This window comes from Populus alba, chromosome 4, assembly GCF_005239225.2.
Source record: "Populus alba chromosome 4, ASM523922v2, whole genome shotgun sequence".
Lineage (NCBI taxonomy): Eukaryota > Viridiplantae > Streptophyta > Magnoliopsida > Malpighiales > Salicaceae > Populus > Populus alba.
In genome coordinates this window covers 21,058,237-21,086,185 of record NC_133287.1, presented here as the reverse complement: position 1 = coordinate 21,086,185, position 27,949 = coordinate 21,058,237, and the positions used below count along the sequence as shown (strand labels likewise).

The 27,949-nt window shown below is 34.5% G+C and overlaps 3 protein-coding genes across 15 annotated transcripts; all 3 read left to right on the top strand.

The window, feature by feature from the left end:
• The first annotated feature begins 9 nt into the window (after positions 1–9).
• LOC118038857 (E3 SUMO-protein ligase SIZ1) lies at positions 10–11,509 on the top strand. 9 transcript variants are annotated; one of them, XR_004685845.2, is made up of 18 exons: positions 10–266; positions 365–508; positions 1,567–1,647; positions 1,977–2,019; positions 2,906–2,978; positions 3,187–3,349; positions 4,171–4,301; positions 5,381–5,449; positions 6,587–6,674; positions 6,755–6,830; positions 7,086–7,159; positions 7,362–7,469; positions 8,171–8,332; positions 9,187–9,291; positions 9,405–9,485; positions 9,567–10,779; positions 10,891–11,014; positions 11,118–11,509. XR_004685845.2 is itself a non-coding variant. In XM_035045327.2 (18 exons), exons 2-18 carry the CDS (start codon positions 485–487, stop codon positions 11,057–11,059), a joined length of 2,532 nt encoding a protein of 843 aa, XP_034901218.1. In that variant the 5' UTR covers positions 12–266; positions 365–484; the 3' UTR covers positions 11,060–11,509. The 9 variants fall into 9 exon arrangements, 8 of the variants coding, with proteins under 8 accessions (XP_034901217.1, XP_034901218.1, XP_034901216.1 ...); XM_035045327.2 differs by having other exon boundaries at positions 12–266; positions 9,567–9,777; positions 9,874–10,779; positions 10,923–11,509; XM_035045325.2 differs by having other exon boundaries at positions 13–266; positions 10,923–11,014.
• Positions 11,510–13,573: 2,064 nt separating this feature from the next.
• LOC118038859 (ankyrin repeat domain-containing protein 2B-like) lies at positions 13,574–17,504 on the top strand. 3 transcript variants are annotated; one of them, XM_035045330.2, is made up of 9 exons: positions 13,574–13,712; positions 13,866–13,915; positions 14,072–14,268; positions 14,534–14,746; positions 14,847–14,995; positions 15,161–15,329; positions 16,423–16,515; positions 16,917–17,056; positions 17,152–17,504. In XM_035045330.2, exons 2-9 carry the CDS (start codon positions 13,879–13,881, stop codon positions 17,249–17,251), a joined length of 1,098 nt encoding a protein of 365 aa, XP_034901221.1. In that variant the 5' UTR covers positions 13,574–13,712; positions 13,866–13,878; the 3' UTR covers positions 17,252–17,504. The 3 variants fall into 3 exon arrangements, with proteins under 3 accessions (XP_034901221.1, XP_034901223.1, XP_034901224.1); XM_035045332.2 differs by having other exon boundaries at positions 13,594–13,712; positions 13,816–13,915; XM_035045333.2 differs by having other exon boundaries at positions 13,597–13,712; positions 13,861–13,915.
• On the top strand, positions 13,650–27,669 carry LOC118038860 (ankyrin repeat domain-containing protein 2B). 3 transcript variants are annotated; one of them, XM_035045335.2, is made up of 10 exons: positions 23,723–23,768; positions 23,861–23,922; positions 24,049–24,150; positions 24,265–24,455; positions 24,726–24,938; positions 25,034–25,182; positions 25,349–25,517; positions 26,597–26,689; positions 27,091–27,230; positions 27,326–27,669. In XM_035045335.2, the coding sequence occupies exons 3-10, from the start codon at positions 24,114–24,116 to the stop codon at positions 27,423–27,425; spliced, it is 1,092 nt and encodes a 363-aa protein (XP_034901226.1). In that variant the 5' UTR covers positions 23,723–23,768; positions 23,861–23,922; positions 24,049–24,113; the 3' UTR covers positions 27,426–27,669. The 3 variants fall into 3 exon arrangements, with proteins under 3 accessions (XP_034901227.1, XP_034901226.1, XP_034901225.1); XM_035045336.2 differs by lacking the exons at positions 23,723–23,768; positions 23,861–23,922 and adding an exon at positions 13,650–13,712; XM_035045334.2 differs by having other exon boundaries at positions 23,726–23,922.
• Positions 27,670–27,949: the final 280 nt, after the last annotated feature.

The window sequence follows — 27,949 nt, the reverse complement described above, 5'->3', positions numbered from 1 at the left end:
TGTGAGAGAGAGACACCGTAAGGGCGTGCATCATCGCAAGACACGCAGGCAGAGCAAAACGCGAAAAGTAGAGAAACGAAACCCGGACGCGTTCCCGTTAAAAAAACCGGATTTGATAATCGCCGATAGGTCCGGGACCTTTTGTAATTAGAAGGTAGTTGTTGGTGTGTTGTTTTTTCCTTCTTGAAAAAAGCAAAACGCGTTTGAAACCCTAGTTCATCCCCAATCTCTATCTTTTTTTTTCCTGAATTTTATCATCAAAATACGTAAGTGTTTTTTATTTGATTTGATTTTATTTTCTACTCTGTTCGTTTTTGTAATTAAATGATTTTGCATTTAAGATTGATAATTCCGATTATTCAAGTTGTGTGGTAGGATTATTTTTCAATAGATCGATCGCTGTTCCGTGACTGTACAAGCTGGTGTGCTTGCTTTGCTTATCTACTAATCCGCGGTCTAATTTTGGTTTTTTGGACGTTGAAAGATGGATTTAGTTGCTAGTTGCAAGGTAATTTAGCAGCTCTTTAAATTCATTTGCTCTATTGGAGTTGACTTTACTGTGCTGTCGTTGGTTTTGATTTAGTTTCTTCTACCAGTACTAGTGTATATGGTCAATATCAATTAGCAGAAGAGGAATGATATTTGTCCATTAGTCATGGTTGAATTAACTTAATTTTTATTTATTAATTTCCATGTGCCTACCACTAAACATACCATACGGTGGTGCAACTCCTAGATTTGTTGTTAAATGCTGAAATGGCTCTAATTCTTCGCCCGTCTGATCATGGAAATCACATTTGAATTTATCAAGTGGGTGCTTTATTTATATATCACATCCTCGCATCATTGTTACAAAAGCAAAGCAACTTTGAAATGATTTCTACTGAATATTATTGATTGATTTGGGCTGCATCTTCAAATCACCTCACATGTGCTTTCTCATTTTGAATATCAGTGTCGTGGTATGTGCTTTCTTTTGAAGTTGTATGCACCAATTGTTCTCATACTGCTTTTTTTGGTTATGGCACTGAAAACTCTACTCATACATTCACTGTATGAGAGTTTTGAGATAAGTTATCAGGTTGCAGTCCTCACAACTTGAACCTTTGTTTTTGTGGTAGTAAGTTCAAGACTCCATGTGGCCTGTGTATGAAATGATATTTCCTATAGAACTTAGGGAAACCACTTCATTTGCAAGAGGCTTGCTCTATGCTAAAATTCTCTAATATTAATTCCAAAAATTGCTACTCTGTTTCAAAAAGTCTCCAATATTAATTCTATATAATTTTTTTTTGGCCTAAAAAACTTGCTACTCCATCATTGCACCTTGCAATGGTCCTTCCTATCACTGGAGTCATTGAGTAAATTAATAAGAGTTTGCCCCCTATACTATTGAACTCAGAATTGGAGTAATTGGTCTTTCTTTGTGGCTCTGCTCCCTTCTCATGCTGTTTAGGCATCAGAATATCCTGTAATCAAGCAGTTTCTATCTTTTGCCGTGTTGTTACAGCGAAGAGATTATGAAACACTTTTTCTTACTCTCTCTCTCTCTCTCTCTCTCTCTAGGATAAATTGGCATTTTTTCGAATTAAAGAGCTCAAGGATGTCCTGACTCAGTTAGGTCTTTCAAAGCAGGGGAAGAAGCAGGTAAATGGCGCATCTTGTCTCTGGCTTAATTTTCTTGTACAGGATGCATGAAATTGCCATTACGTAATGGTACTGGATAAACATTAAGCTTCTGTTGTATTGACAATCAGTATATTGAATTGGACCATGAAAAAATAGAATAATTGTGCCTATATGCTGTCTTAAGATTTACAAGTCCATCCCTTGCCTTTGGGTGCACGTGATGGTTTTGTGTTCTCATTGCCCGCGAAATAATGATTTCTTCATAAACCCTATATGCTTTTGACTGTATGTGGCATGTACTTCTTATGACTCATGTATATGATTGTGCTGTAATTTTAAATGTGTAGGACCTTGTTGACCGGATATTAGCTATTCTCTCTGACGAACAAGGTAAATTACGCCCACCTTGCAAAATTGTTGTTTGTAATAGAGACAGTTTTTATAATTTTGAACATGTGCTCTCTCTCATGGGTTACTAGAGACATGAAACCCTTTATTGAAGGCCATTTGAGAAATATTTTATCTTTGTATTCTATCATTATTGCTTTTTCCCCTGCTACCAAGTCAATGCTTTTGATTTTAGTGTTTGATGCTCTGTTTTTGTTTTTTGCAATGTTTATTATCTCTATCTGTGTGATATGCATAGAGTTATCTTTTTCATATGCTGCATAATTAATGGGGACTACCAACTAGGAAACTTGTAATACCACCACTTTGGGATTCTTGGATTCGATCTCTGCCAATAACTTCTTCATGCTAAATAAAATGGAATGCTCATAACTCTGGTGTCACATAATCTTAATTCAGCAGGCTTTGATGGATGTTTTGCGAACTCTAGAAATTTATTGATATATGTTAAATGGAAAAAATGTGCAATTAACTCTTAATTTGAATTTTTGGGATTGAGCAATGAGATTTCTCCGATTATTATTCCCCAATTTTAGGTATATGTTTTTATTGATGGTGCGGATCTAATATCCATAGCTATGATTTTCTTTCATTTTCATTAACTTTTTTATGTGAGAGGTGTGATCCCAAATCCCCATCAATGGTCCGTCTCAGATTTCAATTTCATGGGATCTTCTCCCCCTCCCTCCCTCTTTTTTTTTTGTTCTTGATGATTGGGCGTGGATATGAATGGTTCATAATCATGGAGTTTCTAATGGGTTGTTGAGCATCCAGTTTATGATCAACTTGTTCAAACTCTTTCTCGTGCATGGCTTTGACTTTGTGAAAGTTTTGGAATAATAAACTTGAGTTTTTATTTTATCTGTAGTTTCCAAGTTATGGGCAAAGAAGAGTGCCATTGGAAAGGAAGAGGTGGCAAAGCTAGTGGATGACACTTACAGGTTCATCATTGCTTGCAACTCCATGATTAGAGTCTGCAGTTAGATTTTGTCTTCTCTTTTCTGTTTAATGTGTTAAATTTTTTTATAGTATTTGCATGCTTCATGAGGCCCTCTAGCTAACCTTTTTCTTTCTGGACAACCATTAATGCTCTTGGAGGTTTTGCTTTTATGCTGTTTGTTGACTTACACCTTCTGATCTCATCTCCAGGAAAATGCAAGTGTCCGGGGCCACTGATTTAGCATCACGGGGGCAGGTTGCTTCTGATTGCAGTAATTCAAAGTTTAATGGTGAAATGGATGATCCATCTCATTCAGATACAAAAGTTCGCTGTCTATGTGGAAGCTCATTGGAGACAGAGTCAATGATCAAGGTTAAAAGATCCTTCTCTCTAGTAAATTTCCATTCTTTATAAGCTGTAGTGTATGCCCGATGGATGATTTGCTGGAAGTTCTTTTACTTGTTAAGCATCTGAGGCATGGTCTAAGTTTGATTAAAACCAAGGCTCTGCATTTTAAGCATATGGATTGCTGGTTCCATGTTATGAATCGCTTTCTTGCTTAATTGGATGTGCTACTGTGGGATCTAAATTGATGTCCTCCTTTATGTAGCCTAATCTCTATTCTTCATTCTTATACCTATACCATCCCCATGGATTTTTATGCTTGCATTTCTAGTTACTGGAAATTAATAATCGCAGTATAGCAAGCTCCTTTGACAATTTTGTTCCCCAAAATTCTAACATAATTTATTGCTTCTCAAGAATGTTTAATGCTCCGTGTGTGATTTTTCTGTTGAGTTATTACATTATGTTGAGCTCCAAAGCATATTTACACCATTCTTTTCCAATAACCTTTTACAATCAGTGCTGACTGCTGAGGCACAATGGTGCTATTATATATGTTTTCAGTGCATCACATTAATTATCAGCAAATATTTGTTTAAAGGAAGTGCTAAGGGATCATTTGCAGAAACCTTAATAGTTCTCATCTATGCATGTGTAGACAATGGCAGGATTTGCTACTCTTTTGTGCTATTCCTAGTCATTGTTGAAGAAGAAGCATGCATTAATAATGGATACATAAGCTGTTTTCTTTTCCCCTTTTTCTTCACTACTATTGAACTTAATTCTATCCTAAAAGCTTTTCCAATCTGCCTTGCCCCTATTAATTTTTATTTTCTTGTAATTGACAGTGTGAAGATTTTAAATGTCAATTCTGGCAACACATTGGTTGCGTTATAATTCCAGAAAAACCCATGGAGGGCATCCCACAAGTTCCTGATGTGTTCTATTGTGAGATTTGTCGATTAAGCAGGGCTGACCCGTATGTATCATATATGTTCTATCCTCTTTTGCTTACTGTTTTATGTGTGGAATGAAATGGTTCCCCTTCTTCTCCAAGATTACCTTTTTTGACTCCATGCTTCTTTCTTGTTGGCAGTGTAACATCACATTTCAGCTACAATTTAACTTTTGAGATTTACGCATCAAACCATTAAATGCTTTCATGATTTTTCTGAACTTGTTTTACTATCACAATGCTTCTTGTTGGCAATGTAATTCTTTAATTTGGTTTAAAGCAAAGTGTGCTTCCCTACCTTGGTGCATAAAAATGTTAGCCAAGTGCTAGCAGGGAAATGAATTTGTCTAGATAGATGAGTGGTGAGGCCTTTCAAGGTAAGAAAGAATTATGGTGATATTCTAAGCAAGTTGGAGATGCCATCAACCTGGGATAAGAGAACAAGCTACTTTGTATATTGTTTGGTCTTATGAGCTATTAGAGAGAATAAATTGATCATAGTTAAGGGATGGTGAGGGCTAAAGTGGTGTGGGAAAAGTAGGGAAATAGCTTATAGTCAGAAATGAGAGGCTAGAATTAAGAAAGATTGAAGTAGGAAGAAATAAGATTGTGTCAGTGGAGAACCTTGGATGTAGATTTTGACAAAGAAAAGGCTTTGGTAAAACATAGGATATGTTTGCCTTATCATGAAAAGTGTGATAGTTCTATGCAGAACACAAGTATCCTAATGGGTGTGCTATTTGTCTAGTGTAATCGGGATAGTTTTACGGGTGTCCTCTATAAATCTTTTAAAGAATGACAGTTTAATGCCTTGTTGGGCCAAAGAGACAAATTAATGCTGTGTGCATGCGCACCTCGTGTGTGCACTTGTCTCCCCTTCCAGCATGCGGGTTGACATTCAGGAACTGGAGCATAATGAGGTTTCTTGCTGTCATGTATCTTGTTATTGTTTGAAATATATCTTTGTTTTTGTTAATCTTTGATCTTTGTTTGTTTGGTGTCCTGATTAATCCATCCCTTTACAATTCTGCTATTTTGCATTTTTATGTAATGTTTTTGGAGGGTTTTTTTTTTTTTTTTTTAATGTCTGTCTCCATCTACAGCTTCTGGGTTACAGTTGCACATCCTCTATGTCCTGTGAAGCTGGTTACTACAAATGTTCCAGCTGATGGGTAAGTCGATACATGCCATCCTATATCTTACTAATGATTTGACGTGCTAACACTTGTGTTTGGGTTGGAGGTAATTACTACCTGATGTTCACATAATTCCTTGAAAAGATATTCAATAGAATGATTTGAACTGCATTTACTGTTTGTCTTGGTAAATTCAACATGTGGAGATTACGTTCAAATGCTTTTATTTTGTGAGCCTGATTTCATCACTAAACTGTTTGGTTGCTGAATCCCTAGCAATGAATACTATTGAAACACAATTTATGTTCCGTATCATGGTGTTATATATATTTCAGTGCCTGTTTGGGGCAGTGGTGCAACTAGAGTTTCATGAAATTTTGAAATTTTTTTCTTCAAAATAATTGGATCGTTTTGATGTGTTGATGTCAAAAATGAATTTTAAAAAATGAAAATAAAAAAATTACTTTGATACATTTTCAAGCAAAAAACACTTTGAAAAGCAACCTCTACCATTCTTCCAAACAAGTCCTCAATTTTATGTAAATTGCAAGAAAGTCATGGTCTGCCTTGTGGCACCAGCTTGTGAGACAAACAGATGATAGCATTAGTTCTTTCCATGACCCAGGTTGTAGGGAAAGACCAGGTTCATGTTCTTCTAACTTCTAAGAGCTTGAGCACCTCTTCGCATGTGAATGCGACTTACCAGGAACATCTTGTGATCAGGTTACACAGGAAAAAAAGATTTTAGATGACTTGAAGTGGTTTTTACCCCTTCTAATTTTGGGATTGGGAAGGATATAAATATCTGGAGGATATAGTTTTTGCTTCTGTTTAAGTTTGGTGTATTATGCTGGTAATATTAAGTGTTTGGTTGATAAAGTTTGTATCTACAAAAGATTGTTGATGTGGTAAGTTCTGTGCTTATGGTTGTTACCTGGGCCAGACCTTTTTTCATTAGAGCAGTGCTGCTACCTTTTGATGTGATGATACACTACGCGCATGCTACATGCACCATAATAATAGTACTTTACTTGGTGGAGTTAGTTTTACAGTTGGCTGTTCTTTTATCACCCAATCCCAACTTTCTTAAATTAAGGAGGTCAACCTGTTATGAAGACCTCATTCTTGTATGATTGTGCCTTATTTGATATTTTAATATTCAACATTTTCCAGTTCAAGGCCAGTGCAGGGTGTGGAGAAGACATTTCATCTCACTAGGGCAGACAAGGATCTGTTGGCAAAACAAGAATATGATGTTCAGGTCGGTGGCTGCATAAAATTTCATATTTTAGCAAGTTATTGATGTGCTAATGGTCTGTTGGTAATGTTGTTACTATCTAGGCCTGGTGTATGCTTTTGAATGACAAAGTTCCCTTTAGGATGCAATGGCCGCAGGATACAGATCTCCAGGTCAATGGTATGAAGTTGAAATCAGTAGCTGTTTAGAAGCATTTATGCCATCGCCACCCCCCCCCCTCTCTCAAAAAAAGAAAAAAGAAAAAAAACTTCCTTTTTCCCCCAACAAACATTGTCAGAAAAGCCATTTTTACATTTGCTCTTGATGCTACATCTTTATGCTGTTGTGAAATATGTATTATGATGTTTCTTTTGGTCCACAGTTTCTGGCAATGGTGTTTGCATATTAAGTCTTAAAATTATGTATGATGTGCAGGCTTGGCTGTTCGTGCTATTAATAGACCTGGCTCGCAATTGCTAGGTGCCAATGGTCGTGATGATGGTCCAATTGTGAGTCTCTGACTCTACAACACAAATTTTCTTTGTAGTTATAAATACCCTTTATCACATGCAATTTATCTCCTAGATAGATATTGTTCTTTGTGATGGCGCATCCTCTTTTTTCAATCATTTTATTGCTTATTTGCAGACTCAGTTGGATTTGTACTTTGAGACTGCTTTCTGATTTTATAATTATGGGTTCTTTAACTAGGTCACACCATTTGTAAAAGATGGAATCAATAAGATTTCGTTAAGCGGATGTGATGCTCGAATCTTCTGCTTAGGAGTTAGAATTGTAAAGCGTCGAACAGTTCAACAGGTGAATTTAATCAATTTTAATCATATTTTGAATTTGGTATCATTACTTTTTATTTCTTTATTTATGTTTATTGGGAAAATAATTAGGTGGCTCAAGCATTTTGAAATACTGTATTTATAATTGTTAGATAGATGGACTTTTGTAATTTGATATCCTGATAGGCATTTTTTTTTTCCTGAAATGACACAAATAAAGGCTGCCGGCAGCTCTCTCTCTCGAAAAAAAAAAAAAAAAAACTGATTTGAAGCTTGGTAAATTGGTTTGCATCTGAGAGCCTTCAACATCATATACATATTAAATTTCAGATATTTTTTGCTGTATCAGAAAGCTTGATCACAAATAGTCATTTTTTATCTTGTTGGGAATGCATCAAAAAATCACTAAGGTAGTTGTACTGATTAGACATCGTTTGTGTATATGCTATTTTTACTGTCATTCCTTGTGCTGCATATATGTATACATACATGCATTCAGATATAAATGTACCCCACACACATATAATACACTCATATGTATGTGTCTGTACATGTGTATGCGTATTTCAATTTTGGTACTTGTGAGTTTAATACAACTAAATTTTGTGGCTGTGATTCACATATTTTTGCTTTTGTATATAATGAGCTACAATAAAAGCATGTGTCATCTCTTGCTCAACCTGAGGAATCATCTTTCCATGCTTCATATTCTGTTTTTTGTTTTAGATACTCAACTTGATCCCTAAGGACTCAGAAGGTGAGCGTTTTGAAGATGCACTTGCTCGTGTTTGTCGTTGTGTTGGTGGGGGAACTGCAACAGACAATGCTGATAGCGACAGTGACCTGGAAGTTGTTGCAGATTCTTTTGGTGTCAATCTTCGTTGTCCTGTATGTTACATCAACATAATACAAGTTGCGAGTCCATAATTCCATGCATGCATGTTGCACTGCACAATGTTCTATGCAGGGTGAATATCAGATAATCATCATCTTGAATATTGGTCCCTTCTGCTGTAGTTGGGAATTGATGTATCCTAAATTTGATCACCTGATGTCTGTATCTTGATAATAGGGGATGCAGCCACCTTTTGTTGCAATGCTTGGTGGGGTTGGGTGTGTGGAATAGGTCGTTGTCTTTTTTTTTCATGGAGAGTATTTGGTTACTACAAGTAGGCAGGGTATTATTTACCATAAAGGCATTTAGTGGGGTTTGGGAGGGCTGTACAGGAGTGACAAAAACTACAGTGGAAAGGATCATGCAGTTCTTTTCCTTAAGCATGCTGTTTATGATCATTGCTACTGGGATGACAGGAAAATAATGTTCCCAGAGTTTGGTTTTGGAGTCTTGAATATTTCTTGTATGTTCAACAATATTTTTCATGGAAGTAAAATACCTCTAATGTGGAGTTTCGCTGTTATGCTTGTGACATCCATTCCGGAACTTATCTTGTATATGGGTTATGTTCAACCTATTATCGAATGCAATTCACTTTCTCTAGTGATATTATGTTCTTAGGGATGTCCCACTTTTGAAGATGTTCAATGGCACCAAGGACGCACATACTCAATGCTTTCTTTTTAAACAAAGTTTATTGTTTCCTCATTGTTCAAATTGCTTTATTAAATTGTAGCATTCTTCTTCTTCTTTTTTTTTTTTTGTAGCGAGCTTCAAGAAACTAGGATTGAGTTAGTCCTGTCATGAATTCAGTAGCTTAGTCGCTGAAATTGATTTCCATGTGTAGATGAGTGGTTCAAGAATGAAGGTCGCAGGAAGATTCAAACCTTGTGCACACTTGGGCTGTTTTGACCTGGAAGTCTTTGTGGAGCTGAACCAGCGTTCTCGGAAGGCAAGCAAGCAGCTAATCTTTTTTTTCTAAATATATGTACCTTTTTTTTATGGGGTTGGAGGTTCCTGTTATATCTGTTTTATATATCTGAGCTACTATTGCTCTCTTTGCAGTGGCAGTGCCCCATCTGTCTCAAGAACTACTCCCTGGAGAATATAATCATTGACCCATATTTCAATCGCATCACATCTAAGGTATCACTTATCCTTTTCTGTTCTTCCAAATCCTTAGCTTTAGGGTGTTCATGTATTAAAAATTATGTTCTTGTGGTATAGATGACACATTGCTCAGAAGATATAACAGAGATTGAGGTGAAGCCTGATGGTTCCTGGCGTGTGAAAACAAAAACTGAAGCTGAGCGTAGGGATGTTGGAGAACTTGCACAATGGCACAATCCTGATAGTACTCCCTGCTTCCCTGATGGTGGAGAAATCAAACCAAAAGTGGAAATAGTGAAGCAGACCAGACAGGAAGGTATTTCAGAAGGTAATGCTGGTACTGGTTTGAAACTTGGAATCAGAAAGAACCGCAATGGCATTTGGGAAGTTAGCAAACCTGAAGATATGAACACCTTTTCTTCAGGTAGATTGCAAGAAAACTTTGAACACCATGAACAGAAAGTTATTCCTATGAGCAGCAGTGCCACTGGTAGTGGTCGTGACGGGGAAGATCAAAGTGTGAATCAAGATGCTGGTGGAAATTATGATTTCACAAACAATGGAATGGAGCTTGATTCTTTATCTTTGAATCCATATACGACATATGGATTCACTGACCAAAATTTACCTGTACCACTAGGGAATGCAGAAGTCATTGTTCTTAGTGATTCAGATGACGATAATGATATACTAATTTCCTCTGGATCTGTCTACAAGAGTAATCAAAATGATGGCAATGCTACTTTTTCTGTGCCCTCTCCTGGAATTGCAGATCCTTTTCCAGAAGATCCTACACTTGTGACTGGTGGAAACTCATGCTTGGGTCTTTTCAATGCTAATGACGAATATGGGATGCCCCTCTGGCCACTGCCTTCAGGAAACCAAGCAGGCCCAGGATTTCAATTATTTAATTCAGATGTCTCTGATGCCTTGGTTGATTTGCCACATGGTTCTGTTAACTGCCCCTTGTCAATGAATGGTTACATGGTAGCTCCGGAAACTGTCATGGGATCTACATGTTTAATCCCGGACGCTTCTATTGGTCGATCAGACATGGATGTGAATGATGGCTTGCTTGATAATCCCTTGGCTTTTGGTGGAGAAGATCCCAGTCTTCAAATCTTCCTTCCAACCGGGCCTTCAGATGCATCAATGCACTCTGATATGAGGGATCAAGTTGATGTGTCAAATGGTGTCCGTTCTGAAGATTGGATCTCTCTTAGGCTTGGTGGTAGTGCTTCTAGCAATTATGCCGATTTGGTTCCTCCGACTAATGGACTGAATTCAAGACAGCAGATGCCATCTTCTCTGGATTCTTTGGCTGGCACTGGTTTGTTTCCTTCTTCTTAAAGCTTTATCATTATTGGTTTATTCTTGTGGAGGAAAGTGTGCAAGTCTTACACCCATGTTCATTTTCTAAGCTTTAACGTTCCTCTTACAGTTTTTCAACTCTGTTTTTACCCACTTCTGCAGCTTCTTCGTTTGGTATAAATGATGGCAGATCAGAAAAGGCAAGTCGACAAAGATCAGACAGCCCCTTCTCATTTCCTCGCCAAAAACGTTCTGTAAGACCACGACCGTATCTTTCTATTGACTTGGACTCTGAATGAAGGGAGGTGAATCCTTTTCTGCCGAGATAATTGCTGCTTTTGTTTGAAAATTTTTTAGGACAGGAGACCTTTTCTGGGGTGAAATGGTGATTTTCAAGTTGAAGACCTGTATGTAGAATCTGAAGAGAATTGACTGCCGGCATACAAATGAAGTCATACGGTGGGGGCTGGCGTGGGGGTGAAGATGTTCTCTGATGTTTGATTAATTTTGCAGAAGCTCCTTGCCGATTTTCAACAAGGCTTTATGCAAGGTGCTGGTAAATTGTACAGTAATCAATTGAATCTTAAAGGTCCAATTAAATCTGTTGGTTCAAACCCTTGGATAGTTCGGGGTTTCCCATTTAGTAAAATCGTTTTTGGTCCTTGTTTAATGATGAGAGCCAAATAACCTGTAAATATCGCACAGATTCAGTTATTTATAGAAATAATAAAAAATTTCAAATTGTTGAATTCCTGATTTCTTTCCTCTTTCACCTTCCGAAATCCGCTGTCTTGCCTGCAGCTGGAGACGGGTAGATGCTGTGGTAGCTTCTAATTTTTATTTAATATTACATGTATTATGTACTGTGCTAGTTTTTTGTGTTTTCATCTAACCATAGAAAAAACTTGCTTATTATTTATCTTGTATGTAAAAATCTATTTTTCAACCTGTTTAACCAAGCATAATTTATTTAAATTTATGTTTTAAAAAAATATAATTAAAAGTTTTTTTTTTAATTTATATATTTTTTAAATCTTATATGTAAAAGCTACAGATGCAAAACGCACGCAGTGTGCCTGAATTTTGATGGGACCTAGGTTGTTACAAAGCAAAATGTCGAATGGTTTGGTCTGGTTGGTTCTTATGAATGGTGGAGATAAGCGGATAACAATATAAATTATAATAAATATCTATGGGTTGAGCTTTGAGCTATTTATATCCAAGTCCAAATTCAAAATAACTATCCAATCCACGCTGAACTTGACATGATTAATGTTTTGATACTAGTTGGGTATCTATAACCTTAACTCAAATATTATAATTTATAATTATTTAGTATATAATTAGCTTGATATACATGTAATTTTTTTTAATTTTTAAGATTATTTATTTATTTATTTTGGGTCTGGTAGACTAATATTTATATTTAGCAAAAACTTAACTCTTCACCTCCATATTTTACCCGAATTGATAGTTTAAAATTATTTTACCTTTTAAATTTAGTATATTGGTTGTTAATATTTTCATGTTGTATTAAGTTGATAAATATGGTTGGAAAGAGAAAAATAGAGTTATGTATACATACAATATGATCAAAACAAAAAAAAATGCAGAATTAAATGCTAAAATAAACTTAAATGAATTAAACATGAAAAAAAAATATATATATAGACAATCCTCTAGTTGCCACCCTAAATGAGAACTATAAACTAAGTCGGGGATGACTTCTAAGAGATTATTGATTATATAGTTAGTCATTGTGACGAAGACTGTGGACTTATTTAACCGGGAATGACAACTAAAAAATTGTTTATTACACAGTTAACCATAATAAGATATTTTTGATTACATAGTAAACACTTGTATTGAGAACTATAAACTTAATTGGCTGAGGATGTCAACAAAGGAATTTGTTGATTTTATAGTAACATAGTTGTTCAGTTGATTGGAAAGTAATGTAAATACTTATTTTAAAGCATAAACCGATTGTATTGCCGACAAAATCTACATTGTTGGTAATTATTACCAACAACAAAGATCTGTTGGTATAGACTAATAAAATTAAAAACAAAATTATATCTGTTAGTAAAAATTACCGATAAAAAAATTATATCGATAATTTCATTGATTTTCATTGATTTTTCTGTTAAAGTGAAAGAAGCTTGGATTTTCTTCTTTATAGTTGATATGCAAGTATGCAATGCAACATTGGATGCTAGGACGCCAAATCTACCATTGCTTATATATAATTATGGCTTTGCATTCGAGGAACTAATTAAAGAAATTGTTTTTCTTCTCTTTGAATATATGGTAGATTTGAATTAGAATTTGCAGTTTTATTTTATCAATTTACATTTTTCTTGTATCTCATTAAATAAATTAAAAGGGGGGGGGGATGGTGCTTCATTTTAATGTCAAGAAATTAAGTTTTTGTTTGTTTTGAGGTTGCATAAATGGTGTGCACTTAAAAATATTATTTACTTGGAAATACTTAAGAAAAATATTTTTTATTTTTAAAAAATTATTTTTAATACCAATATAACAAAAAACTTTGAAAACATAAATAAATTATTGTCGTGCTGGATAAATTATTTTTTTATTAAAAAAATATTAAATTATTATTTAATATACTGCTTTAAAAAATCTTAAAAAATTATTTTAAGATTTTTTAATTAAAAAGCATCACGCTACCGGATAAGCTATTCATCTTAAGCATGATAGAAATCAAACGGCCCAATCACAAACACCGTTGGGCCGATAAATAAGCTGTTCATATTCGCTGATCTTAACGAGGATTGAGATGGCCCACTTACATTAAGCGTGTTTGTTTGTATTCAGTTCAATCGAATCCCTTCCTTCATTTGCTTTCCTTTCCTCTCCTCCTGTGGTGGCAGATACCTGACTTGAAACCATCAATTCACACACCCAGCCTTGCTTGCCTGCCTCCGCCTGGTAATCTTCTTAGTCCTACCTTCTTCTACTTATTTATTATGTATAAAAATCAATTAGCAAGTAATTACTCGATTCGATTTCTTCTCCTGTCGATCGTCTTCAGATAATAATCTCTCCTCCTTTCTTCGATTACATAATTTTCTTTAAGCTTAGCTTGTTGTCTGTCATGGCGGCCACGAACAAGGATGTTACCATTCCATCTGGTAAGCTTTCTCCCGTCCTTTCAATTTTTTTGGATGGATCCGTTGCTGTTTTTTTTTTTTTTTTTTAATTGTGCCTACGAAATAAACTCGACTGACTACCTCACTCGAATCGCATCTCATCCAATGCCATCTCATCTCATATTGCTGTGTTATTAGAGGAGAAAACAGGTTCGGCTTCGGCAGCAGAAAATAACAGCAAAGACTCCTCTTCTAAATCATCAGTAACCTCCTCAACCTCCGGGGAACAAGGAAGAGCTCCTCCTCCTCAATCTACTGGACTGGGAGGTGCCTCTGCTGCTGCTGGAATTCCTCCTAATCCTTTTGATTTTTCTGCTATGACCGGCCTGCTTAATGTATGTCAATTTCAGTTGCATTTACTAATTTTTACTCTTCAGCTCTTCGCTTTGTTTTCAATTTAATTTTCCGAGTATAAACATTCCATAAGGTATCTTTCTGGCAGTGAAGATCTTGCCTTGTTATTCTCCCACATGTCCTAAGCTAACCACTTTTCACATTGAAGCTCATTTGTGAACTTGTGTTTACTTCACTCTAAAATATTGGACACTTTCGCCATATCTCTCTAAGGGTTTATAGATGTCTATGCTTTGATATATGTAGGACCCGAGCATCAAGGAGTTAGCCGAGCAGATATCCAAAGATCCTTCATTCAATCAGATGGCAGAGCAGCTCCAGAAGACTTTTCAAGGTGCAGCAGCCGAAGATGCTATCCCTAACTTTGATACTCAGCAATACTATTCAACCATGCAACAGGTCATGCAGAATCCTCAATTTATGACTATGGCTGAGCGCCTTGGCAATGCCTTAATGCAGGTATATCTGTTTTTTTTTTTTTTTGCTTGTCTCGTGTTCCTATTCATTGTTTAATTGTAAGTCCTGATGAAAGGCTAATTTTTCCCCCATCAATCCTCAGGATCCATCAATGTCTCAAATGCTTGAGAGTTTCACAAACCCATCGCAAAAGGATCAGATTGAGGAGCGAATGACACGAATAAGAGAAGATCCTTCTTTAAAGCCTATTTTAGAAGAGATAGAGTCCGGTGGTCCAGCTGCCATGATGAGGTTGGTAATCATAATATCTAGTATTGTACTTTTACTTGCTTATAAAAATAGGGAAAAACTAGAAGATTGTTGCTATGTTTCTCCTGCCTTGATATTAGCAAAGATGGATCGTTAAAGTTGGTTTTATTTTCTCAACTTACTGACAGCCAAATTATGCTTGCCTAGGTACTGGAATGATAAAGACGTTCTCCAGAAGTTGGGTGAAGCAATGGGTCTTGCGGTTTCCGAAGAAGCAGGCACTTCTGTGGAAACTTCTGGACACGAGGAAGCAGAAGAAGCAGGAAATGAGGATGAATCAGTTGTCCATCACTGTGCCAGTGTCGGTGATGCTGAGGTAGGGTGCAATTCACTTTTCATTGCCTGCTGCCTTGTTTGCGGGTTTGACACGCTTAACATTTATCTATTTTTCCCCTGATGGATGCCACTTTTATTTTTAATTACATCATTTAAATTGTTTTTTCTTTTCTTTCCCATTAAATGCATTGCATCTTATCTATCTGTTAAAGCAATCGCAGCCCAGACTGGCTGAAAGTATTGAAAATTGTCTAATTACTGTCAATGGAAATGTTTTGCTAATGCTTTGCGGACATAATTTTTAACTTAGGAGTGCCCAATTTGATATGATGAGAGAGGATATAGGCACAGATTTCTATTTCAACACCCCACAAGACTTACCATCATGTCAGCATTATTAGACAATGATGACCCCTGTAACTTTCTTAGACTTTGATGGTTTCTTGTCATCACTCTCTTTTAAGCCCATGCACAGCTTTTGACATTTTGAGCTTTGTTGGTAGCTGTAGATACGTGACTTGTTCATGTTCATTTAGCAATTAGTTGAAGCTCCTTAACACTTTTAGCTTGATCTTTGATTAGTTTAAATGTGGAGACCACATGGTGAATGCTGAATGGAAAACTGAATATATATACCTTTATTTTCATTTTTATGTTGGTGTTTTGTTCTTTCATCTCTATAGATTTTAGTGACATTGCTTTACTTGGTAAGATGTAGAGCATTTATGTGGCCCTTGACTTTAGTGTATTATATATAATTTTTATCACACTTTCATGTACACTGGTTCTTCATGTTCCCATTAATCTTGTGAATAGTTTGTTGGATATTATGGTCCCCATTGTTCTTCCATTTCTATTGTAAATATCTGAACATGGCACAATGCTAGTTAGTTCATTTTAGAGAAGTCCACTGACCGCTAACCTGGTCATTTTGACTAAATTGGGAGAATTCAATATTTCTCTAGAGTCTGCGGGAGGTGGATCAATTTTTTTTCTCGGTTGATGTTCAATAAAATTTTCTTTTGCTTCCATGTAAATATCCAATGCTTTCCTGTTCTATCTATTTAAGTCAGATCAATTGGAGATACATTTTTCAAATTTAGCTCAAAGTTTTATCTGCACTCTCCAATCAGGGTTTGAAAAATGCTCTAGCCTCTGGTGCTGACAAGGATGAAGAAGATTCAGAGGGAAGAACTGCACTGCATTTTTCCTGCGGATATGGGGAGGTATCATTATTTCTAAACTACTGCTCTGTTGTTTATGTGTGGTGTAGACTCTTGCTTTTTGCCCCTCCCCTCTTCAGCGGTTAATCTTGGTTTTTTTGTTATTATCAAAAGACAAGTAATCGTTAGAGGTGACTTCAGGAACCTATTCCGGTATGCTGCTAGAAAGAGTTCATGAATACCTGCGCTGGTACTTGGTTGTTGACCATGGCACATTGCAAAAAATGAACTCCCTAGTTGGCTTACAATGATAAAAGGCTAGATGTTAGATTAGTCAGTGAGCTATAGCTGACCTCTTGGTTTGGGCCCCAGAATCATTGGGCCGTCAGACATTATTGGAAATTTATGCAAATTGGTCAAATTGCTATTGTAAGCAACAAGCAGCTGGTTTCAATTTGTTTCAGGTGAAGTGTGCCCAAATTCTTCTGGAGGCTGGGGCAACTGTTGATGCACTGGATAAGAACAAGAACACGGCCCTGCATTATGCAGCTGGTTATGGAAGGAAGGAGTGTGTGGCCCTCTTACTGGAAAATGGCGCAGCAGTGTAAGTCAATAGCTCTCAGTTAGGAATGGCCTCCCTTTATGGCTTCATGTGATTTTTCGTGTCATGATGGAATCTCTCTTTGGGTTAAACTACAGTACACTTCAGAACATGGATGGCAAGACGCCCATTGACGTTGCTAAACTCAACAACCAGCAAGATGTGCTAAAGTTGCTCGAGAAGGATGCCTTCCTGTAACCTGGCATGTGCACGCATGTCTTAGGACTTGAGCTTGCTAAACAATTTGATCTCTTTATTATCATCTTATTGTTGCTTCTTGAGTTTTGTGAATGGTGGCATAATTATTCTGTCTTCTGTATCTGGGATTAGATAGGCATGCGATGAAATGTTCTATTCCATGCTCCATACATTATCTACAGCTGAGAACATGTCGAAAATGGTTTTGATTGGATACCGTATTTTATTTATTTATTTTCTTGTTTTAGCTTCCGATGCCTGGGTTTTAACATCAACAAATCCCAACATTCATTTTGAACCCCTTTTTTTTATTTTTAATGTGATTTTATTTTATTTATTTATTTATTTTTATGTTTTAAGATCATTTTAATATATTAATATTAAAAATAAATTTTAAAAAATAAAAAAATTATTTTGATATTTTTTTAAAAAAAAACATTATTTTAAAAAATATTGGTTTATTAAAAGTAAAATTATTTTAAAATTTGGACAGAAGATTTAAAAAATCTTGTTTTTTATTGGATTAAAATTTTTATGATGATTGTAGATTAGGGATTGGAAAGGGTTGGAAGTTACGGGATTTTGTTTTTATTTTTCATGTTATATTTGAATTTTTTTTCTATTTAGATTAGGAATTTTAATTTAATTAGTACTTTGCTATTAAAATATTCTAATCTTTGATGGGTTTTATTAATTCGGTAAGTTTTAATTAGAAATTATTTTCTTCAAAGTATTTTAGTTTTAATTGAGATTTATTTCCTATAAAGAATTTTAGAATTAATATAAATGGGGATGCTTAGTTTATTTTAAGATTGAAGATTATTATTCAGACTTTTAATAAAACATTAGAGAATTTTTTTTTTCTAAACAATCTAGATTTATAACCTTAGAGCTTGATAACCCTAAAATTCTATCCACGTTATATGTCGTGTTTATTGGTATTAAAATAGGTTAGTCTTTTTGATGGATGAAAATAGTAGTAACCCACTCCACGATGCAGGAGTGGAGGTTCTTCAGGGCATTATGTGGACTCGAGAGCAAAAATTAGATCATTTGAAATAGAGGTTTGATCATTTGGATGCAAACCATATCAGATCTAGCTTAGATAATAGGTTAACGCAATAGAAGATTGTGAAGAGGGTATGAACTTACCTGGAGACTTATCTTAAGGCAGGCCAACCCTAAACCTATTTCGGAATTTGATGAGATCCCATTCTGTAATGGGAGATTTTTTAATAAAAGATTTATCAAGTAGTTAACAGACTTTAGACTTGGAAACTTACTTTTATTTCAACAAGGTTCCTTATCATCAAAAGGAATGACTTGTCATACACACTTTTTTATGGTGTTAGAGAATGGTGGTTTGAATTTTTAGACTTTAAAACTCTTATTAGTATCCCTTTAATTTGATCTTGGTAAGATTTGAAACAATTAATAATTTTAGAATTTATACAAGATGATTATAAAGATATTTTATATTGGATAGATAAGCAATTGGATTGTTATTATTTGTCTTTTGTTTAACTTTCTAAACGAGAATGGAAGAAAATTATAGAGAAGGTGTCAACTATTCATAGTGGAAAGTTTTAATATCACAACATTGCTACAAATACTACGTCACTTGATGTTTCATCTATTAATGGTGAAGAAGAAATCAAAGAAGCTTATGAAGTTGTGATTCTTAAGGTCTCGAAGCACTAAAAGAAAAGCCAGAACAAGTTGTTGGAATTGCACAGGAGGCTAAAGTTGACATCAAATATGACTTAAATATAGGTGTATTGTCCAAATCAAGTGTATTCTTGTTCGACCAATCATCTAAGATTACCAATCCAATCGATTGTCAAGACGTTGTTGTGAGGGATGATCAAACACGTCAATTAATGTTGCCATTAACTCAAAAGAAAATTTTCATGTGAGGTTTATTTTTTGGGTTTTGAGAAATTTTGTTTAGATTCAGAAATTTTACGTGTATATATCTTTGCTAAAATTGGATTTAAGATATTTGGAACAATCTATCTTATACATATATTGGGACAATGTTATATTCAAAGTATTTATTTATTTGGAGTGGTTGAGTCTAATGGATAACTCGAGTGAGTGAGTTTTTTAGAAGTAGAGGGGATTGACACAAGCAAATATCTTCAATATTATTGATATAAAAATATTTATTTCATTATTTCATTAACGATTAAGGTTTTTAGATTTTGATGAGTTGAAGAAGAGTTCATGACACAATTCGGTAAATCAAGCATAACTTTTAATTTGACCATTACATCGAGCTGAAATTTTGACAAAAGATTCTGAAGGCTCTATTTCTATTAAGTTAAAATTTCATGATGATTGGATATTGGAAAGCATTCAAATAGGGCTCGGAAGTTATTGTACATGATTGTATTTATTTTCCTTGTTGTATTTTGATTCTTGTTCCTAATTAGATTAGGACTTTTAATTTAATCAATACTTTATTATTTAGAAATTCTAATGTTAGATGAATTTATTAGTTAGGTAAGTTTTAATTAGAAATCTTTTCTTATAAAGGATTTAGTTTTAATTTGGAATCATTTTCTATAAATGATTTTAGCACTAATAAAAATAAGGATGCCTAATTTATTTTCAGAGTGTAGATTATTGTTCAAACTTTTAATAAAATATTAGAGAGTTTTCTCTAAATTTATCTATAGCTTAGGTTTGTAACCTTTTAACTTGAGAGCTCTAGCTTTTATCTATATTGTATGCCATGTTACAAAATCCTTCTTGAAATCAATTAGAGGCATATAAAGGTTTCTTTTATTTCTGTTTCTCTCCATTTAACTCTAAAAAATAAACATAACTTTATAGTTGATCTCTCAAGCACAAAACAAAATTGATTTTTTGATAAGAAAATATATGTTTCATCCCTCTCTTCATATCTACATTAAGTGATAAATAACCTTAATGCCATGATAGAACATGAAACTCAAGTATTACCCTTCATCTCGTATAGTGAAACACTTTTTCTAGTCATGTAGTGCCTTCTTCAATATTTCATTCAACAACTTTGTCAACCATATGACTTTAACTTTTATACATGTTGAAACTTCAATAGTTATTTTGATAAGCCTGCAAAGGTTTTTAAATCTTATTTCCTTCAGAACCTCAATACTTTCAAAACCCATATCCCATATATATGCTTAAGGTTTCTTGCTTCTTCTAGGATGAGATCTCCAAGGTTTCTAAACTAAATCTCATTAAACAACTAGTCAAAATAATTTCTCCATCTTTTTGATACCAAGAATTTTACATCCTCATCCATGATACACTGTAATTTGTTTTGTATCTTAGAACTCTTTGTATTCCTCATACAAAAATAACTTGTACACATCCTTCTCCCAAACTGCCTTCTCTACTTCTCTTTTAGCTAAAATATACTCTTCATGAACATTTCTATCTTGGCTTTAATTGGCTTTTCAAATCTTCATTTCCCTGCCTGCATTTCTTTATGACTAGCTTGATACCTTAACTTGTGAATAGAAAAGTTGAAATCAAGTAGCATATAAGTCACTAGAAAGGCTGACATCAAGCATACAACTATTTGTACCTATTAAAATCTAGGTTGTAAATGCTAGATATAAATAGAAAATTTACCTTACCATATATAGCTCCCTATATTTGCTTTTTGTAATTACTATGGACAAGACAATTTTGCCTATATAATGAAAAACTAGTCTAAAGATGAAGACAATTCAAACCATTATGTTATTCCCTGTCAGCATGTTTTAAAAAATAAGGTCATCACGCGCAGACCCTTTTTTAATAGGCCATGCATACACCGGCTTGATTAGGCCTCACAACATCTAGGCTTCTTTCTTCCTTTTGTTTTCCATTTTTTCCTTTCCCTTAAAAAGATTAATACTATATATATATATATATATATATATATATATAAAGTATTAAAATAATTTCGTAATTTACATTTCAATTAATACTCATTCTCTTTTTTTTTTTTTTTTTCTTAAATAACAATTAATTTTTTAATTATTTTTTATATATTTAATTTTTAAAGAGATTATTATGATTCATCAATAACTATTTTTTTTTTAATTTTTATATTGATGAACTTTATTTTTAAAAATAAAAAATATTTATTTTTGAATAATATTTATAATATACGTACAGCCTTGTGTGTATTATATATTATATATATATATATATATCATTCTATCATTTTATATGTTTGATTGTTTCTATTATCATTTGATTTAATAAAAAAATTTATTTTAATAAATAAATTCATCAGAAACAACCTAATAAATGTCACATTTTACTAAATCAAATATCTTGTTCTTACATCTATCTTCTATTTTCCAGCTTTATTTTTAGTTATTGTTAAATAATCTTTTTTTTTTTGTAAAAAAAATGTCAAAACAGTCTGTGTATTCAATTGTTTTTATTGAAAAAAATATCTGATCTGCGAACGGAGCACTGGTCAAATAGCTAGTTAAACTTTAACCTAAACTTGAACTCAAATCTTAAAAACCCTAAACCCCCTCAATCCTGAATTCTTGACCCTTGACCTCAACCCTCAACTTAAAATCTCAAAAATTAAAACCAAAAATTCAAAGTTTGAAACTGCTAATCATCAAATATGTTTTGGTATCGTGGTACCTGTGTTGTGGTGATTTGAAAAAAGTTGTTTTACAAAAAAGTACTTTTGGTTGAGGTTAGTTTTGTATTTATATATGTTTGGTTAACACTGTGGTTGAAATTGAAGTTTTATATATATATATATATATATATATTGATGATTTTTAATTTAAATATTGTAGATTTAACTACTACCATTACATCATGAAATAAATAATACTAATATCAAATATATTTTATTGTTCCATTAAACGATCTATAATTTCATCACGTACAAAATCCATCCGACAAGGATTACATTTTTTTTGGTTTCTTAAGCGCAACAACATCAAGTAAAATATCATTAAGAACAAAATTAGGATTGCGATTAAATTTTGCAAATGCTACGTCATTAAGCGATCTCCTTCTAATTTTTCAAATAAAACACAATTAAAAATAAAAATTGAATTTTTTTTAACTGGGTCGGACCTGGTTCAATGCATTTAGCTTTGGATCGATCAATTCGCCGAAACAGTGGAGACTGACTCCACTGTTCACGTGAACAGTGGAGTTTCACTCTCCACTGGACACCGCATGTTTGCGAAAAACAACTATTTAAATAAAATTTACATGGGTCTCACGTACACAGTAAACTGTGTTTTGGCAATACTAAACATGTTGTTCCTGTGTTTTGCTTCAAACACAGACGTAACCTCCTAAACAAAAGATTTTTTAATAATTAAATCTTGAACCCTGATATTTTATAATTATGATTTTGCCATTATATATAATTTCTCACAAATTCTAATATCTTCTTAGTGCCATGTTGGAAAATTTATTTGTTTATGTTATGATGATATGTTTGAAGAATAGTTATATTATTATTTAACTCATGTGGTTATTGTTAATGGTGCATTTATATTTTAATACATTTTTTGTTTGCATGTGATTAACCAAAATCATTTATTCTAAAAAAATTTATAAATTATATTTTAATTGTCCTTTTTGAAAAAAAAAACTGGATGGATAATGGATATTTAAAATATAATGGTTTGGGTATGGATATTAAAAATATAAATTCAATGATGAATAATAAATAGGTTATGGTTCTTATTTTTTTTATACGAAATGTTATCTTGGTTGTACTACAAAATGATCATCGAACAAGAATTAGGTGTCATTGTTAATAGAAGTGTAATTTATGAAAATTTGGGTAAAAATATGATTTAATTAAAATTTAATTTTTAATCTTTAACTTATGAATTTTAAATCAAATCATATTTTGTTTTTACAAAAACTGCTTTTTAGTCATTTTTATTAGATATATTTTTAACTTGAAGTCATTTTAATATAGTAAGTTAATTTGGGTATTGTGTGGTGTTTTTTATAAATATTTTTCACTTAAAAATATATTAAACTTATTTTTTAATTTTTTATTTTTAATATTAACACATTAAACTTATTAAAAAAACTAAAAATATATTAATTCGATATTTTTTAAAAGTAAATTGTACTTTTAAAACCATTCAAAAATAGAAGCTAACATACTTCCAAACACTTATTTAATAATAATAATAAAAAATCTTAAATTATTTGAAAAGGTCAAATCTCTAGAAAAAATAAAATAAAAAGTATAGTGCGATGTAAAATAAAAAGATATATGCAGACTCAAATTGTTTCACCTCACACTCAAATTGAGGCAAAATAAGGCAACTGTGAAGGGTAAGCAGAAAATGTACACAGGCCCAATCTCAAATATTGTCGGCCCATCGATTCATGAATCCGGTCATCGGGTTCGGGCCTGCTAGTAAGGAAAAGAAACAAAAAAGGAAGACAGCGGTGGCAGTAACCGATACATAAGCCACTGGTTCGATGACAAGATGAGGATTGAGATGGCCTACTAACAATAAGCTTGGTTTGTATTCAATTCATCAAATCCTTTCCTTGTCGTCGTGCACGCTTCTTCTTCTTCTTCTTCTTCTTCTTACTTGAGCTGTGTGGTGGCAGATACCTTTCTTGAAACCATCAATTCATACACTCTGCCTTGCCTGCCTGCCTGCTTCTGCCTGGTAATCCTCTTAGTCCTACCTACTTTAGTTTTATAATTAGCAAAGTAATATTGTTTATGTATAAAAAAGTAATTATTCGATTCGATTCGATTCGATTCGATTTCTTCTTCTGTCTATCGTCTTCAGATAAAAATCTATCTTCTCCTTTCTTCGATTGCATAATTTTCATTAAGCTTAGCTTGTTGTTCGTCATGGCGACCACGAACAAGGATGCTACTATTCCATCTGGTATGCTTTCTACCGTCCTTTCAATTTCCTGGATGGATCCGTTGCTGCTGTTGTTATTGTGCTTGCGAGATAACCTCGACTGACTCGCTCACTCGAATCGCAATTTGTTATTAGATGAGAAAACAGGTTCGGCTTCGGATGCAGAAAATAACAGCAAAGACTCCTCATCTAAATCAGCAGAAACCTCCTCAACCTCTGGGGAGCAAAGAAGAGCTCCTTCTCAATCTCCTGGACTGGGAGGTGCTGCTGCTGCTGGATTTCCTCCTAATCCTTTTGATTTCTCTGCTATGACTGGCCTGCTTAATGTATGTTTGTCAATTTCCATTGCTTTTACTAATTTTCACTCTTCGGTTCTTTGCTTTGTTTTCAATTTCATTTGCGGAGTACAAACATTAGATAAGCTGTCTTTCTGGCAGTGAAGGTCTTGCCTTCTAATATGCCCACATGTCCTAAGCTAAATCCACTTTTCACATTGAAGCTCATTTTGTGAACTTGTTCTTACTTCACTCTAATATTGAACAATTTTTCCATATTTATCTAAGGGTTTATAGATGTCTATGCTTTGATATATGTAGGACCCGAGCATCAAGGAGTTGGCCGAGCAGATAGCCAAAGATCCTTCATTCAATCAGATGGCAGAGCAGCTCCAGAAGACTTTTCAAGGTGCGACAGCCGAAGATGCTATCCCTAACTTTGATACTCAACAATACTATTCAACCATGCAACAGGTTATGCAGAATCCTCAATTTATGACTATGGCTGAGCACCTTGGCACTGCATTAATGCAGGTATATCTGTTTTTTTTTGGCTTGTCTCATGTTCCTATTCATTGTTTAATTGCAAGTCCTGATGAAAGGCTAATTTTTTCCCTATCAATCCTCAGGATCCATCAATGTCTCAAATGCTTGAGAATTTCACAAACCCATCACAAAAGGATCAGATTGAGGAGCGAATGACACGAATAAGAGAAGATCCTTCTTTAAAGCCTATTTTAGAAGAGATAGAGTCCGGTGGTCCAGCTGCCATGATGAGGTTAGTAATCATAATATCTAGTATATTTACTATTACTTGCTTATAAAAATGGGGAAAAACTAGAAGATTATTGCTATGCTTCTCCTGCCTTGATATTAGCAAAGATGGATCATTTAAGTTAGTTTTATTTTCTCAACTTACTGACAGCCAAATTATGCTTGCTTAGGTACTGGAATGATAAAGATGTTCTCCAGAAGTTGGGTGAAGCAATGGGTCTTGCAGTTTCCGAAGAAGCAGGCACTTCTGTGGAAACTTCTGGACACGAGGAAGCAGAAGAAGCAGGAAATGAGGATGAATCAGTTGTCCATCACTGTGCCAGTGTCGGTGATGCTGAGGTAGGGTACAATTCGCTTTTGATTGCCTGCTGCCTTGTTTGCAGATTTGACGCACTTAACCATTATCAATTTTTCCCCTGATGGATGCCACCTTTATTTATAATTACATCATTTAAATTGTTTTTGCTTTTCTTTCCCATTAAATGTATGGCGTCTTATCTATCAGTTAAAGCGTTTGCAGCCTAGACTGGCTGAAAGTATTGAAATTTGTCTAATTACTGTCAATGGAAGTGTTTTGCTAATGTTTTGTGGACGAGTGCCCAATTTGATATGATGAGAGAGGATATAGGCACAGATTTCTATTTCAACACACCACAAGACTTACTGTCATGTCAGCATTATTAGACAATGATGACACCCTGGAACTTTCTTAGACTTTGATGGTTTCTTCTCATCACTCTCTTTTAAGCCCATGCACAGCTTTTGACATTTTGAGCTTTGTTGTAGCTGTAGATACGTGACTTGTTCATGTTCATTGAGCAATTAGTTGAAGCTCCTGAACACTTTTAGCTTGATCTTTGGATTAGTTTAAATGTGGAGACCACATGGTGAATGCTGAATGGAAAACTGAATATATATACCTTTATTTTCATTTTTATGTTGGTGTTTTGTTCTTTCATCTCTATAGATTTTAGTGACATTGCTTTACTTGGTAAGATGTAGAGCATTTATGTGGGCCCTTGACTTTAGTGTATTATATATAATTTTTATCAGACTTTCATATACACTCGTTATTCATGTTCCATTAATCTTGTGAATAGTTTGTTGGATATGATGGTCCCCATTGTTCTTCCATTTCTATTGTACATATCTGAACATGGCCCAATGCTAGTTAGTTCATTTTAGAGAAGTCCACTGACCGCTAACGTGGTCATTTTGACTAAATTGGGAGAATTCAATATTTCTCTAGAGTCTGCTGGAGGTGAATCATTTTTTTTTTCTCCGTTGATGTTCAATAAAATTTTCCTTTGCCTCCATGTAAATATCCAATGCTTCCCTGTTCTATCTATTTAAGTCAGATCAATTGGAGATACCTTTTGCAAATTTAGCTCAAAGTTTTATCTGCGCTCTCCAATCAGGGTTTGAAAAATGCTCTAGCCTCTGGTGCTGACAAGGATGAAGAAGATTCAGAGGGAAGAACTGCACTGCATTTTTCCTGCGGATATGGGGAGGTATCATTATTTCTAAACTACTGCTCTGTTGTTTGTGTGTGGTGTAGACTCTTGCTTTTTGCCCCTCCCCTCTTCAGCGGTTAATCTTGGCTTTTTTGTTATTGTCAAAAGACAAGTAATCGTTAGAGGTGACTTCGGGTACCTATTATGGTATGCTGCTAGAAAGAGTTCATGAATACCTGCGCTGGTACTTGGTTGTTGTCCATGGCACATTGCAAAATTTGAACTCCCTAGTCGGCTTACAATGATAAAACGCTAGATGTTAGATTGGTCAGTGAGCTATAGCTGACCTCTTGGTCTGGGCCCCAGAATCATTGGGCCGTCAGACATTATTGGAAATTTATGCAAATTGGTCAAATTGCTATTGTAAGCAACAAGCAGCTGGTTTCAATTTGTTTCAGGTGAAGTGTGCCCAAATTCTTCTGGAGGCTGGGGCAACTGTTGATGCACTGGATAAGAACAAGAACACGGCCCTGCATTATGCAGCTGGTTATGGAAGGAAGGAGTGTGTGGCCCTCTTACTGGAAAATGGCGCAGCAGTGTAAGTCAATAGCTCTCAGTTAGGAATGGCCTCCCTTTATGGCTTCATGTGATTTTTCGTGTCATGATGGAATCTCTCTTTGGGTTAAACTACAGTACACTTCAGAACATGGATGGCAAGACGCCCATTGACGTTGCTAAACTCAACAACCAGCAAGATGTGCTAAAGTTGCTCGAGAAGGATGCCTTCCTGTAACTTGGCATGTGCTTGTCTTAGGACTTGATCTGCTCAACAATTTGATGTCTTTATTATCATCTGATTGCTGCTTCTTGAGTTTTGTGATTGGTGGCATAATTATTCTGTCTTCTGTATCTGGGATTAGATAGGCATGCGATGAAATGTTCTATTCCATGCCTCCATACATTATCTACAACTGATAACATGTCGAAAATGGTTTTGATTGGATACCGTATTTTATTTATTTATTTTCTTGTTTTAACTTCCGATGCCTGGGTTTTAACATCAACAAATCCCAACATTCATTTTGTGTTCCTGAGGTAGTACTGCTGATATGAAAACAGAGTATCCAGCATTTTGGTCAAGGTTCAACCAGTTGGGTCATCCACACTCTTTGAGGACCAAAATAAATATTTGAAAAATAAACAGGGCCATCACGATGTCTTATAAGGTGATGAACAGTGCTGATTGCACAATGTTTACCCGCAGTTACCTGCCGGAGAAATATCTATTTTGTTATTTTTTTTATTGTAAACTTTTTT

Coding starts and splice junctions, on each gene's coding strand:
- LOC118038857 (XM_035045321.2), top strand. CDS start 485: ATGGATTTAGTTGCTAGTTGCAAG. Junction 2,979..3,186: donor CTAGTGGATGACACTTACAG/GTTCATCATTGC, acceptor TCTCATCTCCAG/GAAAATGCAAGTGTCCGGGG. Junction 8,333..9,186: donor GTGTCAATCTTCGTTGTCCT/GTATGTTACATC, acceptor TTCCATGTGTAG/ATGAGTGGTTCAAGAATGAA.
- LOC118038859 (XM_035045330.2), top strand. CDS start 13,879: ATGGCGGCCACGAACAAGGATGTTACCATTCCATCTG. Junction 14,269..14,533: donor CTATGACCGGCCTGCTTAAT/GTATGTCAATTT, acceptor TGATATATGTAG/GACCCGAGCATCAAGGAGTT. Junction 16,516..16,916: donor TTTCCTGCGGATATGGGGAG/GTATCATTATTT, acceptor AATTTGTTTCAG/GTGAAGTGTGCCCAAATTCT.
- LOC118038860 (XM_035045336.2), top strand. CDS start 24,114: ATGGCGACCACGAACAAGGATGCTACTATTCCATCTG. Junction 25,518..26,596: donor CCAGTGTCGGTGATGCTGAG/GTAGGGTACAAT, acceptor CTCTCCAATCAG/GGTTTGAAAAATGCTCTAGC. Junction 27,231..27,325: donor CTGGAAAATGGCGCAGCAGT/GTAAGTCAATAG, acceptor GTTAAACTACAG/TACACTTCAGAACATGGATG.